Here is a 25399-nt window from a genome sequence, read left to right on the forward strand (position 1 = left end):
GCTTTGACCATTTGGCTTTACAGAATAGGGATACATTAATTGGTTCATTGATTATTTATATGGAGAGACTAAGAAAGAAGCTATTAATTACTACCAATTTTATATTATAGGCTTTAATGTGTATGAAAGTATTTTTTTATTTTGAAAAATATCCATAAAGTCATAAAAGAAAGTTTGAAATACTAAGATGTTCATTTCTGAATCTATCTCTCATCATGTAATTATAAGAAGCCAATGTTTTATTTCCTTCCCAATGTTAGGTCTTCCCAAGTTGTTAAGTTCACTCTTAATTTGTATTTATTAAAAGACAGATAGCTCATTGCCATAAAGTTATTATTTTACCAAGTTAATTCCAGGTATGAAGTTTACAAATTCTTTTCTTGATTAGAAATTTTGCTTTGTAAACATTATAGAGTGGAAGAAACCGTAAACCATTAACCCTTATTTTGATAAAATAAAAGGTTGGATTGGTATACTATAAAGAATTTGAGATAGAAATTCTGAAATCACAGAGTTTGTCTCCCTTTCATAGTTTATTAATGGTGTCTTTTGGGATGGAAAGTGTTTCTATAAAGCACTGTAATTAACTTTAAACACAAAAGATGTTTTATGAAATATGGTAACCTCATTTAAATTGGGTACTTTGGGGAAATTCTAAATAATTTTCTGGACAAATTGTAATTCCTTTACGCAAGTGCATTTCAGTAGAAACAGAAGCTATTATTAGTTACATTTATAATTAAAACATGTACTTGTTTATATATTTTATACCAAAAAAAGAAAAACAATATACAGTTCAGATACATCTCATTGAATACAAGCCAACACTTTTTCAGACTCAAGTTCACAAAGTTAAAAACCAGCCATACCATTGTAAGGTAATTAAATGGTTGTAGATTTCCACTCATACAACTGCAATAAGTTTTCAATAAACATTCAAGTGTCTAGTTGTCCTTATTTTGTGTAAGAAGTGTTCAAAGTGTTGGGGCACCTGGGTGGCTCAGATGGTTAAGTGTCTGCCTTCGGCTCGCGTCATGATCCCAGGGTCCTGGGATCGAGCCCCACATTGGGCTCCTGGCTCAGCGGGGAGCCTGCTTCTCCCTCTGCCTCTGCCTCTCCCCCTGCTCATGCTCTCTTTCTCTCTATCTCTGTGTCTCAAATGAATAAATAAAATCTTAAAAAAAAAAAAGAAAGAAATGTTCAAAGTGTTAAGCACAGCATGGTAAAAATACTTCTGATACTTGTCTTTATTTTCATTTTTTGTTCCTTTTAATTGAGACATTTAAGACTATACATCCTTTGTTTATACCCTGCCACTGCAGATTTTTACTTAATTCAGGATTTTCAGAGTAAGGGCAAAGATTCTCTCAAAATCTATAAAAACTCAACAACTAGTCACATGTACGCTGAAAGTGGCATACCAGAACAAATCCGTGACAATGGAGCCAAATTTATTCACTGATGATAATGGAGGGGGAGACCAGAGGAGTGTCAAATATGTGTACTGTAAACACTTTAAACTTTACTTTCCCTATGATTTGGAGTTTGTTTTATTTTTTTTCTATAAAAATTTCTACTAAAAGTTCTTTGTAATTTCTAACATTTTCAGAACACAAAGGAAAATAGATTTTACATAGTTTAATCAAGATGGTTGAGGGGATCAGAAGTAATGGTGCCACCCCAATTTGGGGCCAAGAGGTGAGTCAGTGAAGTGGAGCAGACAGCGAGTGGTGGACCAAATAAGAGTTGTAAGTGTTGATCCTTGTCTCTTGGCTCAGTTCCTTCCAAACTCTGAAATCAGTGCAGTCTTTGGTCCATTCCTGCACTATTTTTACTCCTTCCCAGGGCCAGGACTAGAATATGTGGACACCAAATTTAAGGGTGTGCTCAAAACCTCACTAAACAAGATAATAGTTCAATACCATTTTTGAGAAAAATAAAAACACCCAAAAATGCATGAACAAGATATCACATTTTTAAATAAAGACAGGATCAACTGAGCCATGTTACAGCCTGAAGCAAAGGGAAACAATGAGTAATTCTAATTCAGTAAGAAGAACCTTATTTTAGCATATTGGAGTCTTGAGTTCCAGGCTTTGTGTCTTCCCTTTGTTCTCACTTCCCAAAATGACCTCACTCTGTAAACTTTAGATCTGTATCCCATTTTCCGCTCTTGGCTTCCACCCGGCCAGAATATTCATGGAAAGAACACTGGATCTGGCCTTGGCATCTTTTTACATCTAAGCTCTCATCCTACTATAAAATCATAATTGGATTCCAAGGAGTCTTGGTAAGTGGTGGTGAGGTTGATTTGAGGCTCTGGTCCCTGTCAACTGCTCTGCAGAAAAATCTTCAACCTCATCTGGAAGTTTGTTATTTGATTGTACACTGAGAATCCACAAGAACTACCTATGCCATCTCCTCACCACATGTTTAGTAGTATTACAAAACTAAGTTTTTGCAAGTTCTCATAATACCTTATATCAACTGTTTTGTGTTACTTGCTATGTAGTAAGTGGCTATAGAATATTCTCAAAAGTTTTTAACTTGGTAATGGGTAAAAGCAAAGAATATTTGGGGATGTATCCATTTCTCAATTTTTCTTTTTTTTTTTAAAGATTTTATTTATTTATTTGAGAGAGAGACAGAGAGAGCGGGCGCACATGAGATGGCAGAGGGTCAAAAGGAGAAGCAGACTCCCTGCTGTGCAGGGAGCCCAATGCGGGACTCGATCCTGGGACTCCAGGATCATGACCTGAGCCGAAGGCAGTCACTTAACCAACTGAGCCACCCAGGCGCCCATCCATTACTCAATTTTTCTATTTTTAATGTAACATGGCCTAGGAGCATGGGTTAATATGTAAATTTCCATACTATTTTTTCTTCCAGTGAGGTGATAACAAAATTTTTGTGTTTCATAACTCAAAATAGTTATGCTTAACTAAGTATGACTTGTATAAACTGAGGCATAAGTATCATGGAAAGTTCAAATACAACAAGTAAACCAAAACAAAAATATTTCTAATTCTTTAGCATTTGGTAAGAACTTTTAATAATATTAGTCTTGAAAAATAAAAGAGGTCCAAACTTGCAATATGATTAAAAGAAAACAAAAGCAGGGTGTTTTCTGTTAAAATACCCTTCCCTCTAATGAGATTGTGGATGATTGTTATTGTCCATGTTGTGATTTTTGGAGTTCTGTTTTTAGTGTGTCTGAGCCTCTTTTTAAAAATTATTATTTGGGGGGGGCGCCTGGGTGGCTCAGTCGGTTAAGTGTCCGACTCTTGATTTCAGCTCAGGTCATGATCTCAGGGTCGTGAGATCAAGCTCTGCAGTGGGCCTGAAGCCTGCATAAGATTCCCTCTCTCCCTACCCCCTACTTGCCTCCCCTCTCTCTAAAGAAAAATATATATATATTACTTAGGTTTACTGTTTAATTTAAAAAGTACACTTGAGGGGCACCACAGTGGCTCAGTCAGTTAAGCATCAGACTCTTGATGATTTCAGCTCAGGTCGTGATCTCAGGATTGTGGATTGAGCCCTGCCATCAGGCTCCCCTCTTGGTGAGGAATCTATTTAAGCTTCTCTCTCCGTCCCTCTTCCTCTGCCCCACCCCTCTGATGCACGTTTTCTCTCTCTAAAAATAAATAAATCCTTAAAAAAATTAAAAAATAGGGGCGCCTGGGTGGCTCAGTTGTTAAGCATCTGCCTTCGGCTCAGGTCATGATCTCAGGGTCCTGGGATCGAGCCCCGCATCAGGCTCCTGCTCAGCAGGAAGCCTGCTTCTCCCTCTCCCACTCCCCCTGTTTGTGTTCCCTCTCTCGCTGTCTCTCTCTGTATTAAATAAATAAAATCTTTAAAAAAAAAAATTAAAAATAAAAGTGCACTTGCTAAAAAGGAAGGGAGTGGAAGGAGGGAGGGAGAAAAGAAGGGGCTCAGCCTTTTGCAAAGTAGTTTCCGTATAAACCTATTGGATTAAGCATTATTTTGCCCATTTTTATCTATCTATCTATCATCTATCTATCTGTTTATTTGACAGAGAGAGAAAGCACAAGCAGGGGAGATCTGAGCCGAAGGGAGACACTTAACCAACTGAGCCACACAGGCGCCCACCCATTTTTAGATGAGGAAACTGAAACTTAGAAAATGAGAGTAAACTAAAATCACACAGCTAGTAAACTGATACAGTTGGAATACAAATCCAAGTGTCTTCCAAAATGTGCTCTTAAGTATTAGGATATAAGAGGAGTTTTAAATGATCAAAGCCACATATTTTGTAATAACATATGGAATACAAAATAGTTTTCTGACCTGCAGCTGAAAACTGGAGCAAATTTTCTGGTGTGTAGATTTTTGCCTCCTCTGTAGTGATTACTTCAGCTTCCGTAGCCTGTGGGTCTGTATGTGTGATTCATACTTAATTCAACAGTTTGGATTAATTCCTTCTCAACTTCCCTTCTCTCCTTTTAAGGAAACTTGGAAATCACTCTCTTTGCTTTAACTATTTTTTAAAGGGAAAAAGAGCACCTGCATAAAATAAAATTCTTCCTTTTATCTTTAAGCAGAATATTTCAAACTATTCTAAAACAAATTGTATCAAAGGGGCTTGGCTTTTTCTCTTTAAAAAGGAAAAAGGCCCATAGATTTTAGTTTAGTTTTGGGTTTTGTTTTGTTTTTGTTTTTTAAGCTTTACAAATGATACAGCTCTTTCTCAACTCCATCTTCAAGATAGCGGCTGCGGCTGACGCAGTTCAGTCATGTGGACGTGCAGCTCTTTGTCCGCGCCCAAGAGCGACACACCCTGGAGGTTACTGGCCAGGAGATTGTCGCCCAGATTAAGGCTCATGTAGCCTCGCTGGAGGGTATCACTCCAGAAGATTAAATCGATCTCCTGGCAGGCCTGTCCCTAGAGGCTGAGGCTACCCTCGGTCAGTGTGGAGTGGAGGCTCTGACCACCCTGGAAGTAGCCAGTCCCACACTTGGAGGTAAAGTCCACAGTTCCCTGGCCCGTGCTGGGAAGGTAAGAGGGCAGACTCCCAAGGTGGCCAAGCAGGAGAAAAAGAAGACAGGCCGAGCAAAGCGGCGGATGCAATACGACTGGCACTTTGTCAATGTTGGGGCCACCTTTGGCAAGACGAAGGGCCCCAATGCCAACTCTTAAGTGCATTGTAATCCAGGCTTTCCCCAATAAAGCCATTTAGTTCAGTCAAAGAAAAAAAAAGCTTTACAAATGATAGAAAACAAAATGGACCACTTATACCTGCTGCCCCTAAGTCTCATTTCTGCTCTCAGGGAAACAGAAATAAGCCTTTTCAGATGAATTTATAGCTGGCGTGTGTGTGTTTGAACACCACATTCGCCAGGTCAGACACTAGCGCTTTAGCTCATAAAACCTCACGTAGTACTCCACCAAGTAGTCCTGTGGCCTGATCATGCTGTGAAGGGGCACACGGGAGCTGTGGCTGTCCATAATGTCTGCTTTATTCAGTCATAAAGCAAGGTTAACATAATTATAAAGCAGGCTCAGGATTCCAAACTCAATGACATTTCACCATGTGATTAACTTGTCTCCTTACACGGCACACAAAGCTGTACACAAGTCACACAACAAACAAGATAACACAGAAGGTAGGAAGTTAACAAACCACACAGGAAGTCAGTCTGTGGGCGCGCAGTTGAGGTAAGGCCTGGGTCTGGTCCCAGTCAGCTCTGGGCACTTAACTGCTTCTGATACTCAAGCAGCGAAGGATCTCAGTTCTGTTCCAAGATCAGTCGGGCGGAGACTTTGGTGGCAGCTGCCTTTTTTCAGTGGTCAGACAGAGAGGGGTCATGTCTGAAGAGTGTAACAGTTTGCTGCCCAAATCCTCCCCTTTGAAGGAATTTAGTCTTGGGCCCCTGCAGACCTCCTTTGCTTCTGCTTATCAGTTCTGGGGTGTCATCAACTACTGCTGGTCTCAGTGATATCTGGTAGCTGCAGTACCCCTAACTGTTTGTGTCATTGCTTGACACAGGCCCCTACTTGACATGAGTGACTCCATCTTCTTCTCTACGTATTGTTACTGCCCCACCCCCTTTTTCTGTTTACTAGATGAAAAACAGGTACAGAAAGATAACCTGCCAAAGGTTCACAGAGCAGTGCTTGGTTTTCCATTCCTGGGAGCCTGGTTCCAAAGCCAGACCTTAACCATCACTCTTTTTCCTCTCTACATGCAGAAGCACATAAATACACATGTGTGTACCCATACATATGCACATACATATATATATATGTTTCATACTACATATTAAAACTTTGTCATGTGCCCTTGCAGGCCTTTACTTATTTGCATAAAGGGCAGGGAGAGGAAGAGCAACTTGCTAAAACAAGATAGAGCAGCCAGAGACCAGGATTACAAAGCATCTCAGAGAATAACAAACATGAAAAATAATCCTTGGCTGAGAAACTAGATCACTGATAAACTAGGAAGAGTTTCAGTTGTTACACAAGAGGACTAAGGTGAAGGCCAGACTGCTTCTGAACTAGTGTTGTTGGATGTTAAATGATAATAATTCTTAAAAGCAATGAGTTCAGAAGAAGAATCCAATGCATAACAGTCAACTCCTTAATTAGCCTACAGCAGGTAGGCTGACCCCATCTGGTTGGATTATGATGTACCCGACAAAGCATGGCCAGCCTTTCAGGATTTCAGTGTCATACTGATGGGGTTTCCTGTCATAAGTAATTTTTTATGTCATGAACTGTGATAGGAAATGACAAATTTTGTATCTCACGGTATTTAAATTAAAACCATATACTCACCCCACAGTAAAAGAACAAAGGAAAAGAGGGGAAGCTGTTGCCACCAGCAATTCAAAAGATTTAGGAAGCACAACTAACAATATCTGGTGAGGAATCTCTAATTCACACCTGTATTTTACTTCCCACCGTTGACTCGCCACTTCCCAGATCTCTTAAGTCGCTGAATTGTAGCCAATCATCCTTTTAAAATTCAAATTTTATTATGTCATGTTAGGGGTTTAAAATGCTTCATCGGCAGGGGCGCCTGGGTGGTTCAGTCAGTAGAGCATCTCTGGGCCAGGAGTTCAAGCCCCACATTGCGCGTAGGGATTACCCCTTCCTACTTCCCCTTGAGGTGCCAGCCAAGGGTACATGATCCTTCATTTACCAAGTTCTTTAGAATTACCAGCCTTCTCACTGGCTCTTCCTTCAGACTTAAAGACTTGTCCAAGTAACTCAAATTCATTCCTTAAATTTCACCGTAAATAGAGGAGCCTTGGGTGAGCCAGAGTTGAGGTGGGGCATAGTTCTACAGGGTGGGGCAGACCCACCCACTAACCCACTGAGATGCAAATTGATCCATTAAGGTGACCGTTTCTCTTTCATTTCCAAAGCTTACTATCTCCTCACCTACGACCCCAAAGTGACCCAGGACTCTCCCTTCCCTTAGTGTCTGAGAGGAGGAAGGTGTTCTTTTTAAAACCAACCTGCAATCTTACTTTGATCCTCAAATTGCGCATAGGAATAAAAATTGTAAGACTATGTAAAAGGTTGCCACCGCGAAAAGATCAGTTGATGACAACAACGGCTTGATGACTGAAGGAAACACCCTCAGCTATGCTCAGGAGCCCTTCCCCGTCTGCTTGGCCACTCAGGGTCCCTGAGCATGTGCAGGCGATTACCTACCCACTTCCGGAGGGACAGCCAATCGCCGCAAGGGCCACGGGTGCGCTTCTGGCGAGAACCCGCCTTTCTGGGACTTGGGGGTCTCTGTTCTACCCTGAGTCAGGCTCTGGGGACACAGCGTTCCTGGCCCGAGAGGGGCTGAGTGAGTCATCGGTTCCAGGTAAGCCGAGTGGGGTGTCGTGAGGCTCAGCTGAGCAGGGGCTTCCTCAGCATCTACTGGGCGCCAGACCTCGGGGTCGCAGCTTGTCCAAGACTGGGTCTCCTCATTTGTGGCGAGGATCTTGTGAAAACTACAGCTTCTTAGTCTCAGACCTGTGGAATACAGAATGGGAGTGGTGGGCCTGCGTTAATTAAATTTTCAAGAAGATTTTGGTTTGAACGAGAATTGCGGAATTGCTAGGTTATCGCCAAAGAATTACTGTCTGTGTTTGGTGGAAGAGAGGAGGGAGGATAGGTGGGAAGACAATGGAGTGGTAGCCACCATTGGAGAACCCACTACTCCACATTGCCTACACCTCCTGGCCAGTTGAAATATCTTTTAACTCTCACAAAGGTTATACAATCAGGAATTATCATTACAACTTTGCAGATGAGCTGGTTTAGCTCAGGCATGTTAAGAGTCATTCAAGGTGATAGTGGTTGAAACTGAGAGCTAGGAATCTACCACAGGTTCTGTTTATTCATTTAATACTGTTTGAGCACCCATTATATGCCCAAGGATAAGAATAAAGCGGGAGACACATTCCCACCAAGAAGCTTACAGTCGGGCAGAAAGAGTCCGGCATACCAGCTAAGGAATTGCAAAAACAATTGTAAAATCAAATCAGAGCTATGATGTATGATTCGATGGGGAGCTAGGCAAACAAGCTAGGACCAGATCTTGATGGGTCTTTAAAGCTTTATTTTTCTTAAAGCAATGGTTCACAAACTATGGTCCGTTGACCAGCAACATCACCTGGGAACTTAGAAATACAACACACCAACTGAATCAGAAACTGGGAATTTGGCCCAGTAATCTTTTACCAAGATGTATGTATGGGTCATCATGATGCAATCTAAGGTTTGAGAGCTACTTCCTTAAAGTAATCAAGGACTAGTGGAATGTTTTAAGTGGAAGATAAAAGGATTATACTTGTATTTGGAAAGATCAATATAGCTGCAGTTAGGGAATTGGTTGGAGGCACCATTATGGAGTAGAAAAGGGGCTCATACAATAGTGGGAAGAGAGAAGTGGATAACTGGGGTGGTAGCAGTGCCTACAAAACTGGTTCTGTTAACCTTATAGTCTGTTAATGGCTTTATTCTGAAAAGTAGGGAAAACGGACCAGGAATAAGTGGGGCACAATGATGCCTGGAGTGAGTACCTATTTTATGTTCCTTGAACTCGACTGAGTCCTTTTTATGCACATACTTTTTAAAAAGTTTTGTATTTTTTTCTTGGTTTTTGTTTTCCCATCATGCTTTGCAATTTACTGTTACATTGGGCAAGAGTCTTAAAACTTCCTTCAGCCCCAGTTTTCTAATCTCTGACCATTCTATGCAGCCTCACCCCGAACCCTACGCACTCCACATCTTGTTTAGCATACTCAGAAGTACCCGTTTTGGGGGTGCCTGGCTGGCTCAGTCTGAGGAGCCTGAGATTCTTGATCTGGGGGTTGTGAATTTGAGCCCCACGTGGGGTGTAGAAATTACTTAAATAAATAAAACTTAAAGTACTCATTTTGAAAGTACTTTTTTTTTAAGATTTTATTTATTTATTACCTAGAGAGCAAGAGAGTGAGCACAAGCAGGGGGAACAGCAGGCAGAGGGAGAAGCAGGCTCCCCGCTGAGCAAGGAGCCCAATGTGGGACTCAATCCCAGGACCCTGGGATCATGACCTGAGCCGAAGGCAGACACTTAACCGACTGAGCCACTCAGGCGCCCTCCATTTTGGAAGTATTAAACAGGAATTGGAAGTCACTGAAGCCTTAGTCATTAGCTATAATAACATAGTGTGGGCAAGTAAAAAGAGTAGAGACTATGCTTTTATTTTATGTAGTTCTGTGTTACTGGAATTCATTACAAGTTGAATGTATTTTAACATACAATTGAAGGTGTATTTTAAAATTTTGAAACTCCTCTCCTGTGCCTCCAAAATTTGTGTAAGAAAATTTCCTACATCACATTATTATAGGGAGCCTGGTGAAAGTTAATGCCTTTACCAGTCATGAAGGACTTAGCAACTATATGAGACATAGCAACTTTGAGACTTAATATCAGTACTTTTTTTTTTTTTTTCAAAGATTTTATTTATTTATTTGACAGAGAGAGAGCGAGAGCAGGAACACAAGCACGGGGAGTGGGAGAAGGAGAAACAGGCCTCCCACCGAGCAGGGAACCCGACGCGGGACTCAATCCCAGGACCCCGGGATCACGACCCGAGCCGAAGGCAGACGCTTAACGACTGAGCCACCCAGGCGCCCCAGTACTTTTTATATGTAAGTGCCTACACACACACACACACACACAGCTCAGAGAACTGTGGGATCAGTTCCAGACCACTGTCATAAAGTAAGTCAAACGAATTTTGTTTCCCAGTGCATATAAAAGTTATGTTTACCCTATACTTTAGTCTATTTAAAGTGTGCAATAGCCTTATGTCTAAAAAAATCAATGTACATACTTTAATTAAAAAAATAATTTATTGCTAAAAATGCTAACCATTATTTGAGCTTTCGGTGTGTTGTAATCTTTTTGCTGGTGGAGATCTTGCTTCTATTTGATGGCTGCTGACTGATCAGGGTGGTGGTAGCTGAAGGTTGGGGTGGCCGTGGCAATTTCTTAAAATGAGACAACAGAGATTGCCACTTTGATTGACTCTTCCTTTCATGTATGATTTCTCTGTTGCATGTGATGCTGTTTGATAGCATTTTAGCCACAGTAGAAATTCTTTCAAAATTGGGAGTCTGTCCTCAAACCTTGCTGCTGCTTTGTCAACTGAGTTTATGGCATATTCTAAATCTTTGTTGCCATTTCAACAATCTTCAGAGCATCTTTACCAGGAGTAGATTCCATCTCAAGAAACCACTTTTTTCTTCTTGTCCCTAAGCAGCAACTAATTCGGCATCGATTCAAGTTTGATCATGAGATTGCAACAATTCAGTCCCATCTTCAGGCTTCACTGCTAACTCTAGTTCTCTTGCTATTTCCACCAGAACTGCAGTTACTTCCTTCACTGAAGTCTTGAACCTACAGTTTGTTACACAAAACAAAAAAAAACAAACTCAGTATCTGAAAAGTACAATCAGGTGAAGCACGATAACATGAGGTGTGCCTGTATGTGTAATGTAGTATGTGATTTCAGCTAGATTTCTAAGAGCCTTTGAGATTTTATGAGATATCTTCTAATACTTTTTATTGTACCTGTGTTAAATGGTAGGCACTGTGACGTGTGCCTTAATTTTATTTTCTTGTTTAGTAATTACAATGTGAGAGAGTATTATTTCTCACTTTGTGAAAAGAAAGCTGAAGCTCAGAGAAATTAATTTGAACAAGGGTATATAGCTAGTTAAGTGGCAGAGTTGGATGAAGACCCAGTTCTATTAGGTATTGCTGCCTCTCAATTTGTGTTATGTTTTTGCTGTTACAGTGCTAGAATCAATAAATCCCTGTCTTTCCTCCTAAAAATGTTTGGAATATGTTATCAAATGTGAAGAGCTGTGAATATATCAAATATGAAAATTTGGGGCGCCTGGTGGCTCAGTCGGTTAAGCGTCTGCCTTCGGCTCAGGTCATGATCCCAGGGTCCTGGGATGGAGCCCTGCATGGGGCTCCGTGCTCAGCAGGAAGCCTGCTTCTCCCTCTCCCTCTGTCTGCCTGTCTGCCTACTTGTGATCTCTCTCTCTCTCTCTCTGTCAAATAAGTAAAATCTTTTAAAAAAAAAAGAAAGAAAAATATAAGTTGCTTTGAAATAAATGTAGAGGGATGCATAGGATGCTGTGGGAGAACAAAGAAGGGACAGTACAGTTTGGTGATTGAGTATCATGCCAATTAATGCAGTGTTGTATGAGCGTACTCAAATTATTGTAGATTCATTTTTTACAGCTCTAATTGAGGATAATAGCTCCTAATTTATAGGGTTGTTTGGAGAGTTTAATTGAATCAGCGACTACATGAAAGACCCTTAGCTTAGTGCCTGACACATAGTAAACCATCCTAGAGAAAATTTGTCTTGGTCAGACTCTCCCAAAGAAGCATAACTGAGTCCCATGGAAAGAAGGGAGGAAAAGGTAATGTAAGCAGTGAGTGGTTTGTGCAGGAAGGAGAACATAACATCTTTGTTTTATTTTTTTTTAATTTTTTAAGATTGTATTTATTTGACAGAGAGAGACAGCAAGAAAGGGAACACAAGCAGGGGGAGTGGGAGAGGGAGAAGCAAGCTCTTGGCTGAGCAGGGAGCCCGATGCGGGGCTCGATCCCAGGACCCTGAGATCATGACCTGAGCTGAAGGCAGACGCTTAATGACTGAGACACCCAGGCGCCCCAACATCTCTGTTTTAAAAAAATAAAGACCAACTACTTTAGGGGACCATAGCCAGATGAAGATGAAGATACTGAGGTATGAAGGGCTCTGAATGGTAAGCTAAGGGGAGTACTTTGTCTTGACTTTTGGTGAGTTACTGACAGGTTTAAATGAGAGGAAAGATTTAATAAGTTTAAAAAGTGAAGGTATGAGGGATAAGTTAAATTATATATCAAGAAGCAGTAGGTAAAATGTAGAACTTAGGATAGCCCACCAGGACAAAGGTAGAGGCAGAAGACACTATTCTAGATTGAAAGGTATTTAAGGGTGCTAATAAGTAAATGTAATATGTGGGCCATATTTGGATCCAGATTCAAACACATGTAAAATAGAAAGCTGCGGCATCTGGCTGGCTCAGTCGGTGGAGCGTGTAACTTCCAATCTCAAGGTTGTAGGTTCGAGCCCCACATTGGGTGTGGAGATAACTTAAGAAATAAAATATTTAATAAAATCACTTATTGGCCAAGAACAGTGGACATGTTGGCTGCCATTTATGTGATCTCCTTATTTAAAAAGGGGTTATGGGGTGCCTGGGTGGCTCAGTCAGTTAAGCATCTGCCTTTGGCTCAGGTCATAATCCCAGAGTCCTGGGATAGAGGCCTGCATTGGGCTCCCTGCTCGGCGGAGAACCTGCTTCTCCCTCTCCCTCTGCCTGCCACTGCCCCCTGCTTGTGCTCTCTCTCTCTCTGTCTAAATAAATAAATAAAATCTTTTTTAAAAATTAAATAAATCAATAAATAAAAAGGGTTATAATCCCCATTTTATAGGTCAAAGAAAGGAGATTCAAAAAAGTCACATGGGTTTTCCAGAAGTATACACTAAGTAGCTGAACCAGGATTCAAACCTAATAGACTTCTTTTTTTTTTTTTTTTTTTAAGATTTTATTTATTTATTTGTCAGAAAGAGAGCGAGCAAGAAAGACAAAGGGAGGGAGAGAGGCAGGCAGAGGGAGATGCAGGCTCCCTGCTGAGCAGGGTGAAGGCAGACGCTTAACCGACTGGGCCACCCAGGTGCCCCAAACCTAATAGACTTTTACCTTTAGTCCTTACATTGTGAAACACTGCCTTCCATAGCATGTTGCTGTGATAGCTGTTGCTTCTGCAGGCCCAAGACACTGAGTCAGTCCTTGAATTTGGGAATAATTTAAAAATGGAGGCTTTCTAGAATTATTACATTTTTCCTATTCTGCTTGTAGGAAGAGTAAGTCTGTAGTGAAAGAACTTGCTAGGTCACCAGGACAAAACCAATTTCAGATGTCAAAACCATGCTTATATTTCTGTTCTCACTGTCTTTAGATTATGAGGGAGGGGAGAGGAAGCACAAAAGTGGAGAAAGTGTCTTAGTATGGCAAGAAAGGAAGAATACTGTACTGATGGTAAAATGGCTCACAAACTTGGAGGAATTTGATTTGCTTAAAATTGGGTGTGCTGGGTGTCTTAAAAACAGGCCGGGAAATTTTCTCCCTCACTTTTTTTTTTTTTTAAGATTTTATTTTATTTATTTGATAGCACAAGCAAGAGAGTACAAGCAGGGGAATAGCAGAGGAAGGGAGCCCGACGTGGGGCTCTGTCTCAGGACCCTGAGATCAAAGGCAGACGCTTAACCAGCTGAGCCACCCAGGCTCCCCTCTCCCTGTTTATTTCAAACATTTCAAACCTATAGAAAAAATTGAAAGGATGCGCAATATACTTAGATAAGCCTTTTGCTTAGATGCACCAATTTTTAACTTTTTGCCACACATCTTAAAATTATTGAACCTTCTGAAAGTTGCAGCCATCAATATGGTGTCCCCACCCCCCAAAGTATATATTGCCTAAGAACAAGGATGTTTTACCTCTTACCTATGATAAATTAATATGATAAACACAATTTAATACTGATATGATATGTAGTCCATCACTGAAATTCTCCCATTTGCCCCAGAAATGTTCTTTTAGTTGTTTATCTTTTAATTTTAAGATCCCAAATTCAATCAGGTATTGCACATTATATTTGTCTGTCATATTTCTGAAACTTTATGTTTGTTTTTCATGACATTTACATTTTGAAGAACACATATTGATTATCTTGTAGAATGCCCCATAATTTAAGTTAGACTACTTGCTTTCTTATGATTGGCTTGAGATGGAATACTTTTTTGCGAGGATATCTTATAGGTTTTGTTGTTGTTGAAATGTGTGAGATGAGTGAATCTTTATAACTATGAATTCCTGTTTTTTCAAGAACTTCTACACAATGATTTTAGCATTTATTGATGAGTCTTGTGTGACAGTTTTAATACATTGGTGATTGTGGTATCATTTTCTTTTTTTTTAAAGATTTTATTTATTTATTTGACACAGAGAGAGAGAGCACAAGCAGGGGGAGCAGCAGGCAGAGGGAGAAGCAGGCCTCCCGAGGAGCAGGGAGCCCGATGCGGGGCTCGATCCCAGGACCCTGGGACCATGACCTGAGCTGAAGGCAGACGCTTCACCAGCTGAGCCACCCAGGCGCCACCTGTGGTATCATATTTTTAACTTCATGTTTTTTCTCACCCATAGGAAAGATTCCTAATCTTGGACCTACAGCTACCTGCTTGAACAGGAAAGTCGTCATTTCTGACTCTACATCATTGAGTGGGAAGAACAGCAGCCCAGCAGATATGTTCTAGTATGCAAAGACTACAGCCTGTGCAGTGTTCTTGGCAACAGACTCTAGAGCTAAGGGGCAGAGAAATAAACAGGTTTGTATAGGCTCTCATCAACATGCCAATCTAGTGAAACTGAAAGCGGGTCAGTTTTCAAGGTCTGGGAGGATATCATCCACTGTTCTCTGGGTCTTGTGTGGTAGAGAGCCAGGCTTTACTAAAGGACATACTATCTTACCCACCACCTTTGTTCACGGCTCAATGGAGTTTGTGACAGCCCTGGCAGACCTCCAAACAGGGGCTAGCTGTCCCATCTGTCTGGACTACTTGAAAGAGCCAGTGACCATCAACTGTGGGCATAACTTCTGTCTCTCCTGCATCAGTATGTTCTGGAAGGATCTAAATGATACTTTCCCCTGCCCCTTTTGCCATTACTGCTCTCCAGAAAGGAAATTTGTGAACAATCCCCAGCTGGGCAATCTGATTGAAATTGCTAAGCTACTACAGATAAGAAGAAGCAAGAGGAAGAGGAAGGAAGAGAAGCTTATGTGTGAAAAACATAATCAGATTTTGACCTTTTTCTGTCAGAAGGACCTAGAAGTTTTATGCCCACAGTGTAGTTTCTCCACTGATCACCGGGATCACTATATTTGGCCCATAGAGAAGGCTGCTGCCTATCACAGGAAAAGATTGCATAATTGCATTGAACCATGGAAGGAGAGAGTAGAACAAGTTGAAAAGGTGATAACTATGCAAAGCAGAAAATCATTGGAACTGAAAAAGAAGATACAATGTAGGAGAGAAGAAATAAAGTCTGAATTTGAGCAAATTTTCTTGTTTCTCAAAAATGAGCAAGAGATTGTTCTACGGCAATTACGAGATGAAGAAATGGATATTTTAACAAAGCTAAATGAAAATCTAACCACATTTTCAAATCATCTTTCCACATTAAAACATCTATCAAAGGAGATAGAGGGCAAATATATGAAGTCAGAGCTGGAATTACTGACAGATGTTGAAAGTATCTACCATAGATATAAAACCTTAAAGTCCCCTGAACCTTTTTCATTCCAGTTAAAAGAATATGGTTACCATCTTGCTCCACAATATTCTGGCCTAAATAAAATTATCAACAGATTTCAAGTGCATATAATTCTAGATCCTGAAACAGCACATCGTAAGCTTATTGTCTCAGAAGATAGAAAAACTGTGCAATATGGAAATAAAAGGCATAACTTACCTCATAACCCAAGGAGGTTTTATCTCTGCCCAGCTGTTCTGGGTTCTATGGGTTATAATTCTGGCAGGCAGTATTGGGAGGTGGAAGTAAAAGACAAGCCTGAATGGATCGTGGGTGTCTGTAAAGACTCTCTTCCCAGAAGGAGAAAGAATCAGAATCAACCAGTTTTAGCGCAGGATGCATTATGGGGTGTTGGACGATGTAGTCAGAGTAATTATATTGCATTGGGTCCTAAAAAAACTAATCTTCTGCCAAAAGTAATACCTAGAAAGATTGGCATTTTTTTAGACTGTGAATTGTGTGAGGTTTCCTTTTACAATTTGAGTGATAGATCCCTTCTCTATATTTTTAACTATTACTTTACAGAAACACTTTGGCCTTATTTCTATACTGGAACTGACTCAAAACCTCTTAAAATCTGTACAGTAACAGATTCTGAACAATGAATTATTGTAAAACTCTTAATTTTTTTGGTTGTTTCAGGTCAGGTAGTGGACAAAACTAAGCCAGTGAATCTAGTCTCAACAGTTCTGTTGTGGTTTTTGTTGTTAGCTTTTTGTTTTTGTTTTGTTTTAGTTTTAGTTTTTCCTTTAAACAACCAGGATGATTTTATCTTCGTTTCAGCAGTTTCTATAAAATGTGGTTATAGGGTAGTTGGCTGGCTCAGCCAGTACTGCATGCAACTCTTGATCTCAGGTTGTGAGTTTGAGCCCCACATTGAGGGGGTAGAGTTTATTTTTTTTTAAAAATGTGGTTATAATGAGACAGAAGAAAGAAAAATTAAGGGTTGATCCCATTTACACTTGCACCCAAAACCATAAGATACTTAGGAATAAACCTAACCAGAGACAAAGGATCTGTACTCAGAAAACTATAGCACACTCATGAAAGAAATTGAGGAAGACACAAAGAAATGGAAAAATGTTCCATGATCATGGATTGGAAGAACAAATATTGTTAAAATGTCTATGCTACCTAGGGCAATGTACACATTCAATGCAATCCCTATCAAAATACCGTCAACTTTTTTCACAGAGCTGGAACAAATAATCCTAAAATTTGTATGGAACCAGAAAATACCCCAAATAGCCAGAGGAATGTTGAAAAGGAAAAACAAAGCTGGTGGCATCACAATTCCGGACTTCAAGCTCTATTACAAAGCTGTAATCCAGACAGTATGGTACTGGCACAAAGACAGAGATCAGTGGAACAGAATAGAGAGCCCAGAAATGGACCCTCCACTCTATGGTCAACTAATCTTGGACAAAGCAGGAAAGAATGGCCAATGGAAAAACAGTCTCTTCAACAAATGGTGTTGGGAAAATTGGACAGCCACATGCAGAAGAATGAAACTGGACCATTTCCTTACACACAAAAATAGACTCAAAATGGATGAAACACCTAAATGTGAGACAGGACTCCATCAAAATCCTAGAAGAGAACACAGGCAGCAACCTCTTCCCCTGCCTGCCATTCCCCCTGCTTGTGCTGTCTCTCTGTCAAATAAATAAATAAAATATTTTTGAAAAAAGATTTTATTTTTAAGTGATCTCCATATCCAACATACGGCTTAAACTCACAACCTCAAGATCGAGTTCCATGCTCCACTGACTGAGACAGCCAGGCACCCCTTTTCGAGACTTTCAAATCTGAAAGTATCTTTAGTCTATCCTGATATTTAAAAGTTTCTCAGTTTCTGGTTTTGAAATAATTTACTATTATATATTTTTAGCATATTTTTATTATGTTTGTCACCATACAGTACATCATTAGTTTTTGATGTAGTGTTCCATGATTCATTGTTTGCATATAACACCCACTGCCCCATGCAATATGTGCCCTCCTCAATACCCATCGCTGGACCAACCTATCCCCCCAGCCCCCTCCCCTCTATAACCCTCAGTTTGTTTCTTGGAGTCCATAGTGTCTCATGGTTCGTCTTCCCCCTCTGATTCCCACCCTTCATTTTTCCCTTCCTTCTCCTAATGTCCTCTATGCTATTCCTTATGTTCCACCACTAAGTGAAACCATTTGATAATTGACTTTCTCTGCTTGACTTATTTCACTTAGCATAATCTCCTCCAGTCCCATCCATGTTGATGTAAAAGTTGGGTAATCATCCTTTCTGATGGCTAAGTAATATTCCATTGGATATGTGGACCACATCTTCTTTATCCATTCATCTGTTGAAGGGCATCTCTGCTCTTTCCACAGTTTGGCTGTTGTGGACATTGCTGCTATGAACATTGGGGTGCATGTGCCCCTTTTCACTACATCTGTGTCTTTGGGGTAAATACCCAGTAGTGCAATTGCTGGGTCATAGGGTAGCTCTATTAATAGCTCTATTATTTTTTGAGGAACCTCCAAACTATTTTCCAAAGTGGCTGTACCAACTTGCATTCCCACCAACAGTGTAAGAGGGTTCCCTTTCTCCACAACCTCTCCAACATTTGTTGTTTCTTGTTAATTTTTGCCATTCTAACTGGTGTAAGGTGGTATCTCAATGTGGTTTTGATTTGAATTTCCCTGATGGCTAATGATGAACATTTTTTCATGTGTCTGTTAAGTATGTCTTCTTTGGAGAAGTGTCTGTTCATGTCTTATTTTTAGCATTTTTTTTGTTGCAAAATATACTGTTATGATGTCTGAAATGTGTTTTAAAATATATCAACAGAGGGTGCCTGGGTGGCTCAGTTGGTTAAGCATCTGCCTTCAGCTCAGGTCATGACCCCAGGGTCCTGGGATTGAGCCCCACATCAGGCTCCCTGCTCAGTGGGAGCCTGTTTTCTCCCCCTCCCTCTGCCATTCCCCCTGCTTGTGCTCTCTGGCTCTCTCTCTCTCCGTCAAATAAATAAATGAAATCTTTAAAATAAAATAAAATGCATCAACAGAAACAATGTGCTAAAGCATGACTTTTAATCAATACTGTATACAGAGTTAGTTTCCCTTACCAGGAATTCACATCCAAGGATGGTCAGGTGGCATTCTAATGGGAAACTCAAGCTGCAAGTGCTACAACATTGCTTCAGTTATCTTAATCTCTATCATAAAGTCTGAGGCTATAATTAAACTAATGGATTATAATGGTTGTAAAAAATGAGGTGACTTTGATGAAATTAGTGGTATTGGACATAATGTGAATTGACTGAGAAATTTGAGTTATTCACACTCTTGCATGGATAGGACAATAATGCTAGGGAACCCTGTAGCCTGTACCTGATAAAAAATGAGCCTGGAACTCCAAAACTGTCTGGCCATCGATTTTAAGGACACTGGTGACCTCACAGTAAGTATAATGTTAGATGAATCCTGCCTTTATGGAATTGTGTTTGCTTCAAGTGAACCTTTGGTGCAAGATCAGAACACCTAAACAGAATGCTGGGAACACTCGGTTTACCAACAAGGCTATATGAATGTACAGAGTCTGCCTGCTAAGTAAATGACTATTTCAGATGTGTTCTAGAGGGCGCCTGGGTGGCTCACTCAGTTAATTGTCTGCCTTCGGCTCAGGTCATAATCCCAGGGTCCTGGGATTGAGCCCCTCGTTGGGCTCTCTGCTCAGAGGGGAGTCTGCTTCTCCTTCTCCCTCTGCTGCTCCCCCAGCTTGTAATCTCTCTCTCTCTCAAATAAATAAAAGCTTTTTTTCTTAAAGATTTTATTTACTTATTAGAGAGCGAGAGAGAGAGAAACAGCATGAGAGGGGAGAGGGTCAGGGGGAGAAGCAGGCTCTCCGCTGAGCTGGGAGCCCGACATGGGACTTGATCCCAGGACTCCGGGATCATGACCCGAGCTGAAGGCAGTCGCCCAACCAACTGAGCCACCCAGGCGCCCCTAAAATCTTTTTTTTTTTTAAGTAAAATGCTGGGGCGCCTGGGTGGCTCAGTCGTTAGCGTCTGCCTTCGGCTTAGATCATGATCCCGGGACCCTGGGATCGAGCCCCTCATCGGGCTCCCCGCTCCACGGGAAGCCTGCTTCTCCCTCTCCCACTCCCCCTGCTTCTGTTCCTGCTCTCGCTGTCTCTCTCTCCATCAAATAAATAAATAAAATCTTAAAAAAAAAAAGACTTAAGATAACAGAAGCGATGTAGCACTTGGAGCTTGAGTTTCCCATTAGAATGCCACCTGACAATCCTTGGATGTGAATTCCTGGTAAGGGAAACTGACTAACTCTGTATACAGTATTGATAAAAGTCATGCTTTACCACATTGTTTCTGTTGATGCATTTTATTTTAAAGATTCTTTTATTTGATAGCAGAAGGAATAGCAGGTGCAAAGCCATAAGGAAAGATTGTAACTGGCCTGTAGGAATAGCAAGGAATTCAGAGTGGCTAGGGCACAGTAAATAAGTGGGAGAATAATAGGAAATAAGATCAAGAAGCAGCAGGGGCCCGAATAGTATGTTGTCTGGGACAAGATTCTAATGGCCACTAAATGAGATGGAAAGTCATTGGTGTGTTTTGAGCAGAAAAGCGGCACATTTATGTTTTAAAAGGATCACTCTGGCTGCTCTGTTGAGGATAGCCTGTAGGGAGCAAGTTTAGAACCAAGAAGACAAGTTAGGAGGCTATTGGAATAATCCAGGAGAGAGAAAGTGGTGCTTGGACCAGTGGGAGTGGTAAGTAGTAGTCACATTCTAGGTTTAGTGTGTGACTTCATTATGAATAAAACATTGATGTTTCATTCCAAGCAGAAAAGACAAAAAAACAAAACTGTCTTGCTTTGCATTTCAGTGGTACACCTCACAAGTGGTGGCTTTTGAAATACAATTAAGCCTTTGCCCATTAACAGTAATTGCAATGAGCAATCGGAGGAGTTCCAAACCCGGCAGCCAGTCACAGCTCAGCCTTTCCCCCTTCACTCTTCTCTAAAGCCAAGCTCAGTGGCTTCCTTAGCCGAGAAAACCAGCCACAATTCAAAAGCATAGAATCATAAGAATTTCTGGATTGAAAAATCAATAGTGTTCTTCCAGCACCTCTGCCCTGCTCTGTCTCTGCCAGTTTCTGGGTCCTTAATATTCTTCCACCAACATGGTGCCCCATGAAACCATCTCTATAATAATCTTTTGCCCGTTTCCCCTACATCATCAGGCTTGTTCCCAATTGTCCCCTTTCTAAACTGTCCCCATCACCCAAAGTAAGGCAGTAGAATAATGGAAAGGTCATGCATTTGAAATCCCAAACTAAGCTGGTCTATTTGTGCCAGTTACTAATTTATTACCACTTGATTTTATCTTTTCAAAAAATCAGCTTTGGGTTGTTGATGTTCTCCCATTGTTTCTAATTTTCACCTTTATTGGTCCCTTTCAGCTTTATTGATCTATTATTCAAAATAGTATTTAAAAAATAATAACTTTTTTTAAAAAGATTTTATTTATTTAAGAGAGCGAGGACAGAGGGAGAAAGAGACGGAGAAGCAGACTCCCCGCTGAGCAGAGAGCCCAATGTGGGGCTTGATCCCAGGACCCTGAGATCATGACCCGAGTGGAAGGCAGACACTTAACCAACTGAGCCACCCAGGCGCTTTACTCCCAGTCCTGCAGGCCTGGCATCACCGCGGGCTTCCCACAGTCCTGCTGGGAAGAGCCTGGCTTGCCGATTATTAAATATGATTAGGGTTTCATTCATAACTGTAAAGTTTTTTTAAAGTTAGGGGTTAGTAATTTGTTTTACTAGAATGGCAGAGGAGATATAAATAATTTTATTCTGTAGGCTTTTTATTCCATTATGTAAAAACTACAAATCAGGTACTGTATTTTAGTTTAAAACTGCTTTAATTCAACAGAACAGCTTTTGTGGCTGTTTAATGAAATCTGTAAATAGAAGGTGGAGTTCAAGCCATCCTGGCTGAGCAGTTTATAACTACAGGCTCTAAAGTATGTCAAGTACAGAGAATATTCTGGAACATAACTGTTTACTGCAACAGAGGTGTGGCATTTGAAGATGAAACTAAACTTAGATGTGTCCTGGAATGTCCGCTATCTAGTGATTTGGTAAAGAGAGCGTTCCGGGTCTGTGCTTCTGACTTCAGGTTTTATGTGGTTGACTCACACAGAGGCCCCGACCTTGATCCCCAGACACCTGCTGATGAGCCCGTGTGCCAGGGGCCCATTCACAGCAGTCCTGCTGAGGACGCCTTGAGCCTCAGACCTACTGTTTTGACACTAGGAACCACTGACCCCACTGACCCCAATTTGATCAAATTATGTATAAAATTCTTTTTAGAAGAGATGGTTCATTAACAGGGAGGAGATTGTTATTTTGCAGTTGTAAGAATAGCCTTAGGTGTTTAAATTTTTCTTAATATATGTGTAATAAGGAAGATTCAGCCATCACTGGAGTGTTTTAGAATCCCAAGGACAGCAGAATGAAGCTTCAGTTGTCATTCTTTTAACCATGATCTGTCTTCAGAATTTTTGTTTCAACATCTAGAAAAGGGTTCGTTTTCTTATTTCAAACCAATGAAATATTCTGGATGAAACAAGTCACTCATTGGCCTATGACCTTTTAGAAAAGTTGTTTTGTTAAAAAAAAAAAAGTACCTATTATTAATCTGGATTTGCATTGAATATGTTTTAGTGTTTTTATAAATAGTGAACTCAGTTTCTGAAATTAAACTTTTTATTTGCAATTTTCAAAAAAATAAGAATAATAGTTTTTATTACTTTTCTTCTGCTTGATTTAGGTTTAATCTGTTTTCCCTGTGGTTTACAGTACACATTTTTAAATAATCTGGGGTCGGAGAGGGGGGGAAAGGTGGCGGAGGAGTAGGGGACCCTATTCCAACTGGTCCCCGGAATTGAGCTGGATATCCACCAGACCACTCTGAACACCCACGAAATCAGCCTGAGATGTAAGAAGATAGATCTGGATCTCTACATATAGAATATGGCAGGCGGTTGGTTTCAAGGTATGAAGCAGGAAGCCTCGATTCCGTGGGCAGATATTGGAGGATAAACGGCAGCGGGAGGGAGCCTGACCATGGGGATCCTACACCGCCGGTGAGCACTGGGGACAGGCACAGACTCGCAGACCAGTAGCTGTGGGGAAAGGACTTTAGGGCAGCCCCTGGACAAAAACCGGGAGCAGCGGGGCCACACATGCGAACTGCGGGCGGCTGGTGGTTTTAGAAGCACAAAGGGCAGAGATGTGCCCCAACCTGGAGGTGAGGACTGGGAGCACTACTGAGGGGTGCACACCCAGGACGCTGAATTTTTTAGCAGCACAGACAGAAGCGGAGATAGAGTGGCCTGGAGAGCTCACTGAAGAACAGACTGTGATCCCTGCTCTAAGGCAGAGGGTTGGAAACGGTCTCTTCTGCTCTGACTCACGGAAGAGACGCAGAAAGCCACCACGGAATGTTGCCAGAGAACAAAAGCCCCAAAAAACTGGTTTTCACTGAGCCCATCCCCCGCCACAGGGGGCAGGACAACTCTGCCAAAACAGGGTTGCCTGAGAAACAGCTTAGTAGGCACCTCCCCCAGAAGACAGCCTGGGAAAACAAGAGGCCAACAACCATAAGGTCCCTAGAAAAACAGGTGCATCTTGCTTGGGTTGTGGTCAATAATTTGGACTCTATACGTTCCCTCAACTACCCCTCAACAGAATGACTAGGAGGAGGAACCCCCAAAATAGGAAAGACTCAGAGACTCTGACTTATGCCACAGATTTACAAATGGATTTAGATATAACCAAGACGTCAGAGACGGAATTCAGGCTAGCAATTGTGGAGACAATAGCTAGAATGGAGAAATCAATTAATGGCAACCTACAGTCTCTAAGGGCAGAAATGAAAGCTGAATTGGCAGACTTAAAAATGCTATCAGTAAGATTCAATCCAATCTAGATAATCTAACAGCTGGGTAAGTGTGGCAGAAGAATGAATTAGTGACCTACAAGACCAATTAATAGAAAAAAGGGGTAAAGAGGAGGCCAGGGAAAAACAACTCAGAATCCATGAAAATAGAATCAGAGAAATAAGTGAAACCATGAAACGTTCCAATGTCAGAATTATTGGAATCCCTAAGAGGTGGAGAGAGAGAGAGGACTAGAAGATATATTTGAGCAAATCATAGCTGAGAACTTCCCTAATCTGGGGAATGAAACAAACATTCATGTCCTAGAGGCAGAGAGGACCCCTCCCAAGGTCAAGGAAAACAGGTCAACACCCCGGCATATAATAGTAAAACTCACAAATCTTAGAACCAAGGAAACCATCTTAAGGGCAGTTAGGGGGAAGAGATTCCTTACGTACAGAGGGAGGAACATCAGAATAATGTCAGACTTATCCATAGAGACCTGGCAAGCCAAAAAGCCTGGCAAGACATATTTAGGATACTAAATGAGAAGAACATGCAGCCATGAATCCTTTATCCGGCATGGCTGTCATTTAGAATGGATGGAGAGATGCAGCTTCCAAGACGGGCAGAAACTGAAAGAATATGTGACCACTAAGTCGGCCCTGCAAGAAATGTTAAGGGGCGTTCTATAAAAGGAGAAAGACCCCAAGAGTGATATAGAAACGAAATTTACTGGGACAATCTACAAAAACAAGGTCTTCACAGGCAACATGATGACCATTAATTCATATCTTTTAATAATCACTCTCAACATGAACAGCCTAAATGCTCCCATAAAACGGCACAGGGTTGCAGATTGGATAAAAAGACAGGACCCGTCCATATCGTGTCTACAAGAGACTCATTTTGAACCTAAAGATACATCCAGACTGAAAGGGAAGGGATGGAGGTCCATCTTCCATGCCAAGTGACCTGAAAAGAAAGCTGGGGTAGCTATTCTTATATCAGACAAATTAGATTTTAAACTAAAGTCTGTAGTTAGAGACACAGAAGGACACTATATCATTCTTAAAGGGTCTATCCAACAAGAAGATCTAACAATTGTAAATATCTATGCCCCCAACATGGAAGTAGCCATCTACATAAGCCAACTGTTAACCAAAATAAAGAGTCATATCAATAACAATACGTTAATTGTAGGAGACCTCAATACTCCACTCTCGGCAATAGACAGATCATCTAAGCAGAAAATCAACAAAGAAGAGCTTTGAATGACACACTGGACCAGATGGACTTCATAGATATATACAGGACATTCCACCCTAAAACAATGGAATACTCATTCTTCTCGAGTGCACATGGAACTTTCTCCAGAATAGACCACATACTGGGTCACAAATCAGGTCTCAACTGATACCAAAAGATTGAGATTATACCCTGCATATTCTCAGACCATAATGCTTTAAAACTGGAACTCAATCACAAGAAAAAA

General features: G+C 41.0%; 1 protein-coding gene across 1 annotated transcript; it reads left to right on the forward strand.

Annotated features, from left to right (window-relative positions):
- Nucleotides 1-15133: 15133 nt before the first annotated feature.
- On the forward strand, nt 15134-16558 carry LOC116637361 (tripartite motif-containing protein 60-like). The gene has a single exon (XM_032412716.1). The coding sequence runs from the start codon at nt 15134-15136 to the stop codon at nt 16556-16558; it is 1425 nt and encodes a 474-aa protein (XP_032268607.1).
- Nucleotides 16559-25399: the final 8841 nt, after the last annotated feature.

The sequence above is a fragment of the Phoca vitulina genome, unplaced genomic scaffold (genome assembly GCF_004348235.1).
Source record: "Phoca vitulina isolate PV1807 unplaced genomic scaffold, GSC_HSeal_1.0 scaffold14, whole genome shotgun sequence".
Classification (NCBI taxonomy): Eukaryota; Metazoa; Chordata; class Mammalia; order Carnivora; family Phocidae; genus Phoca; species Phoca vitulina.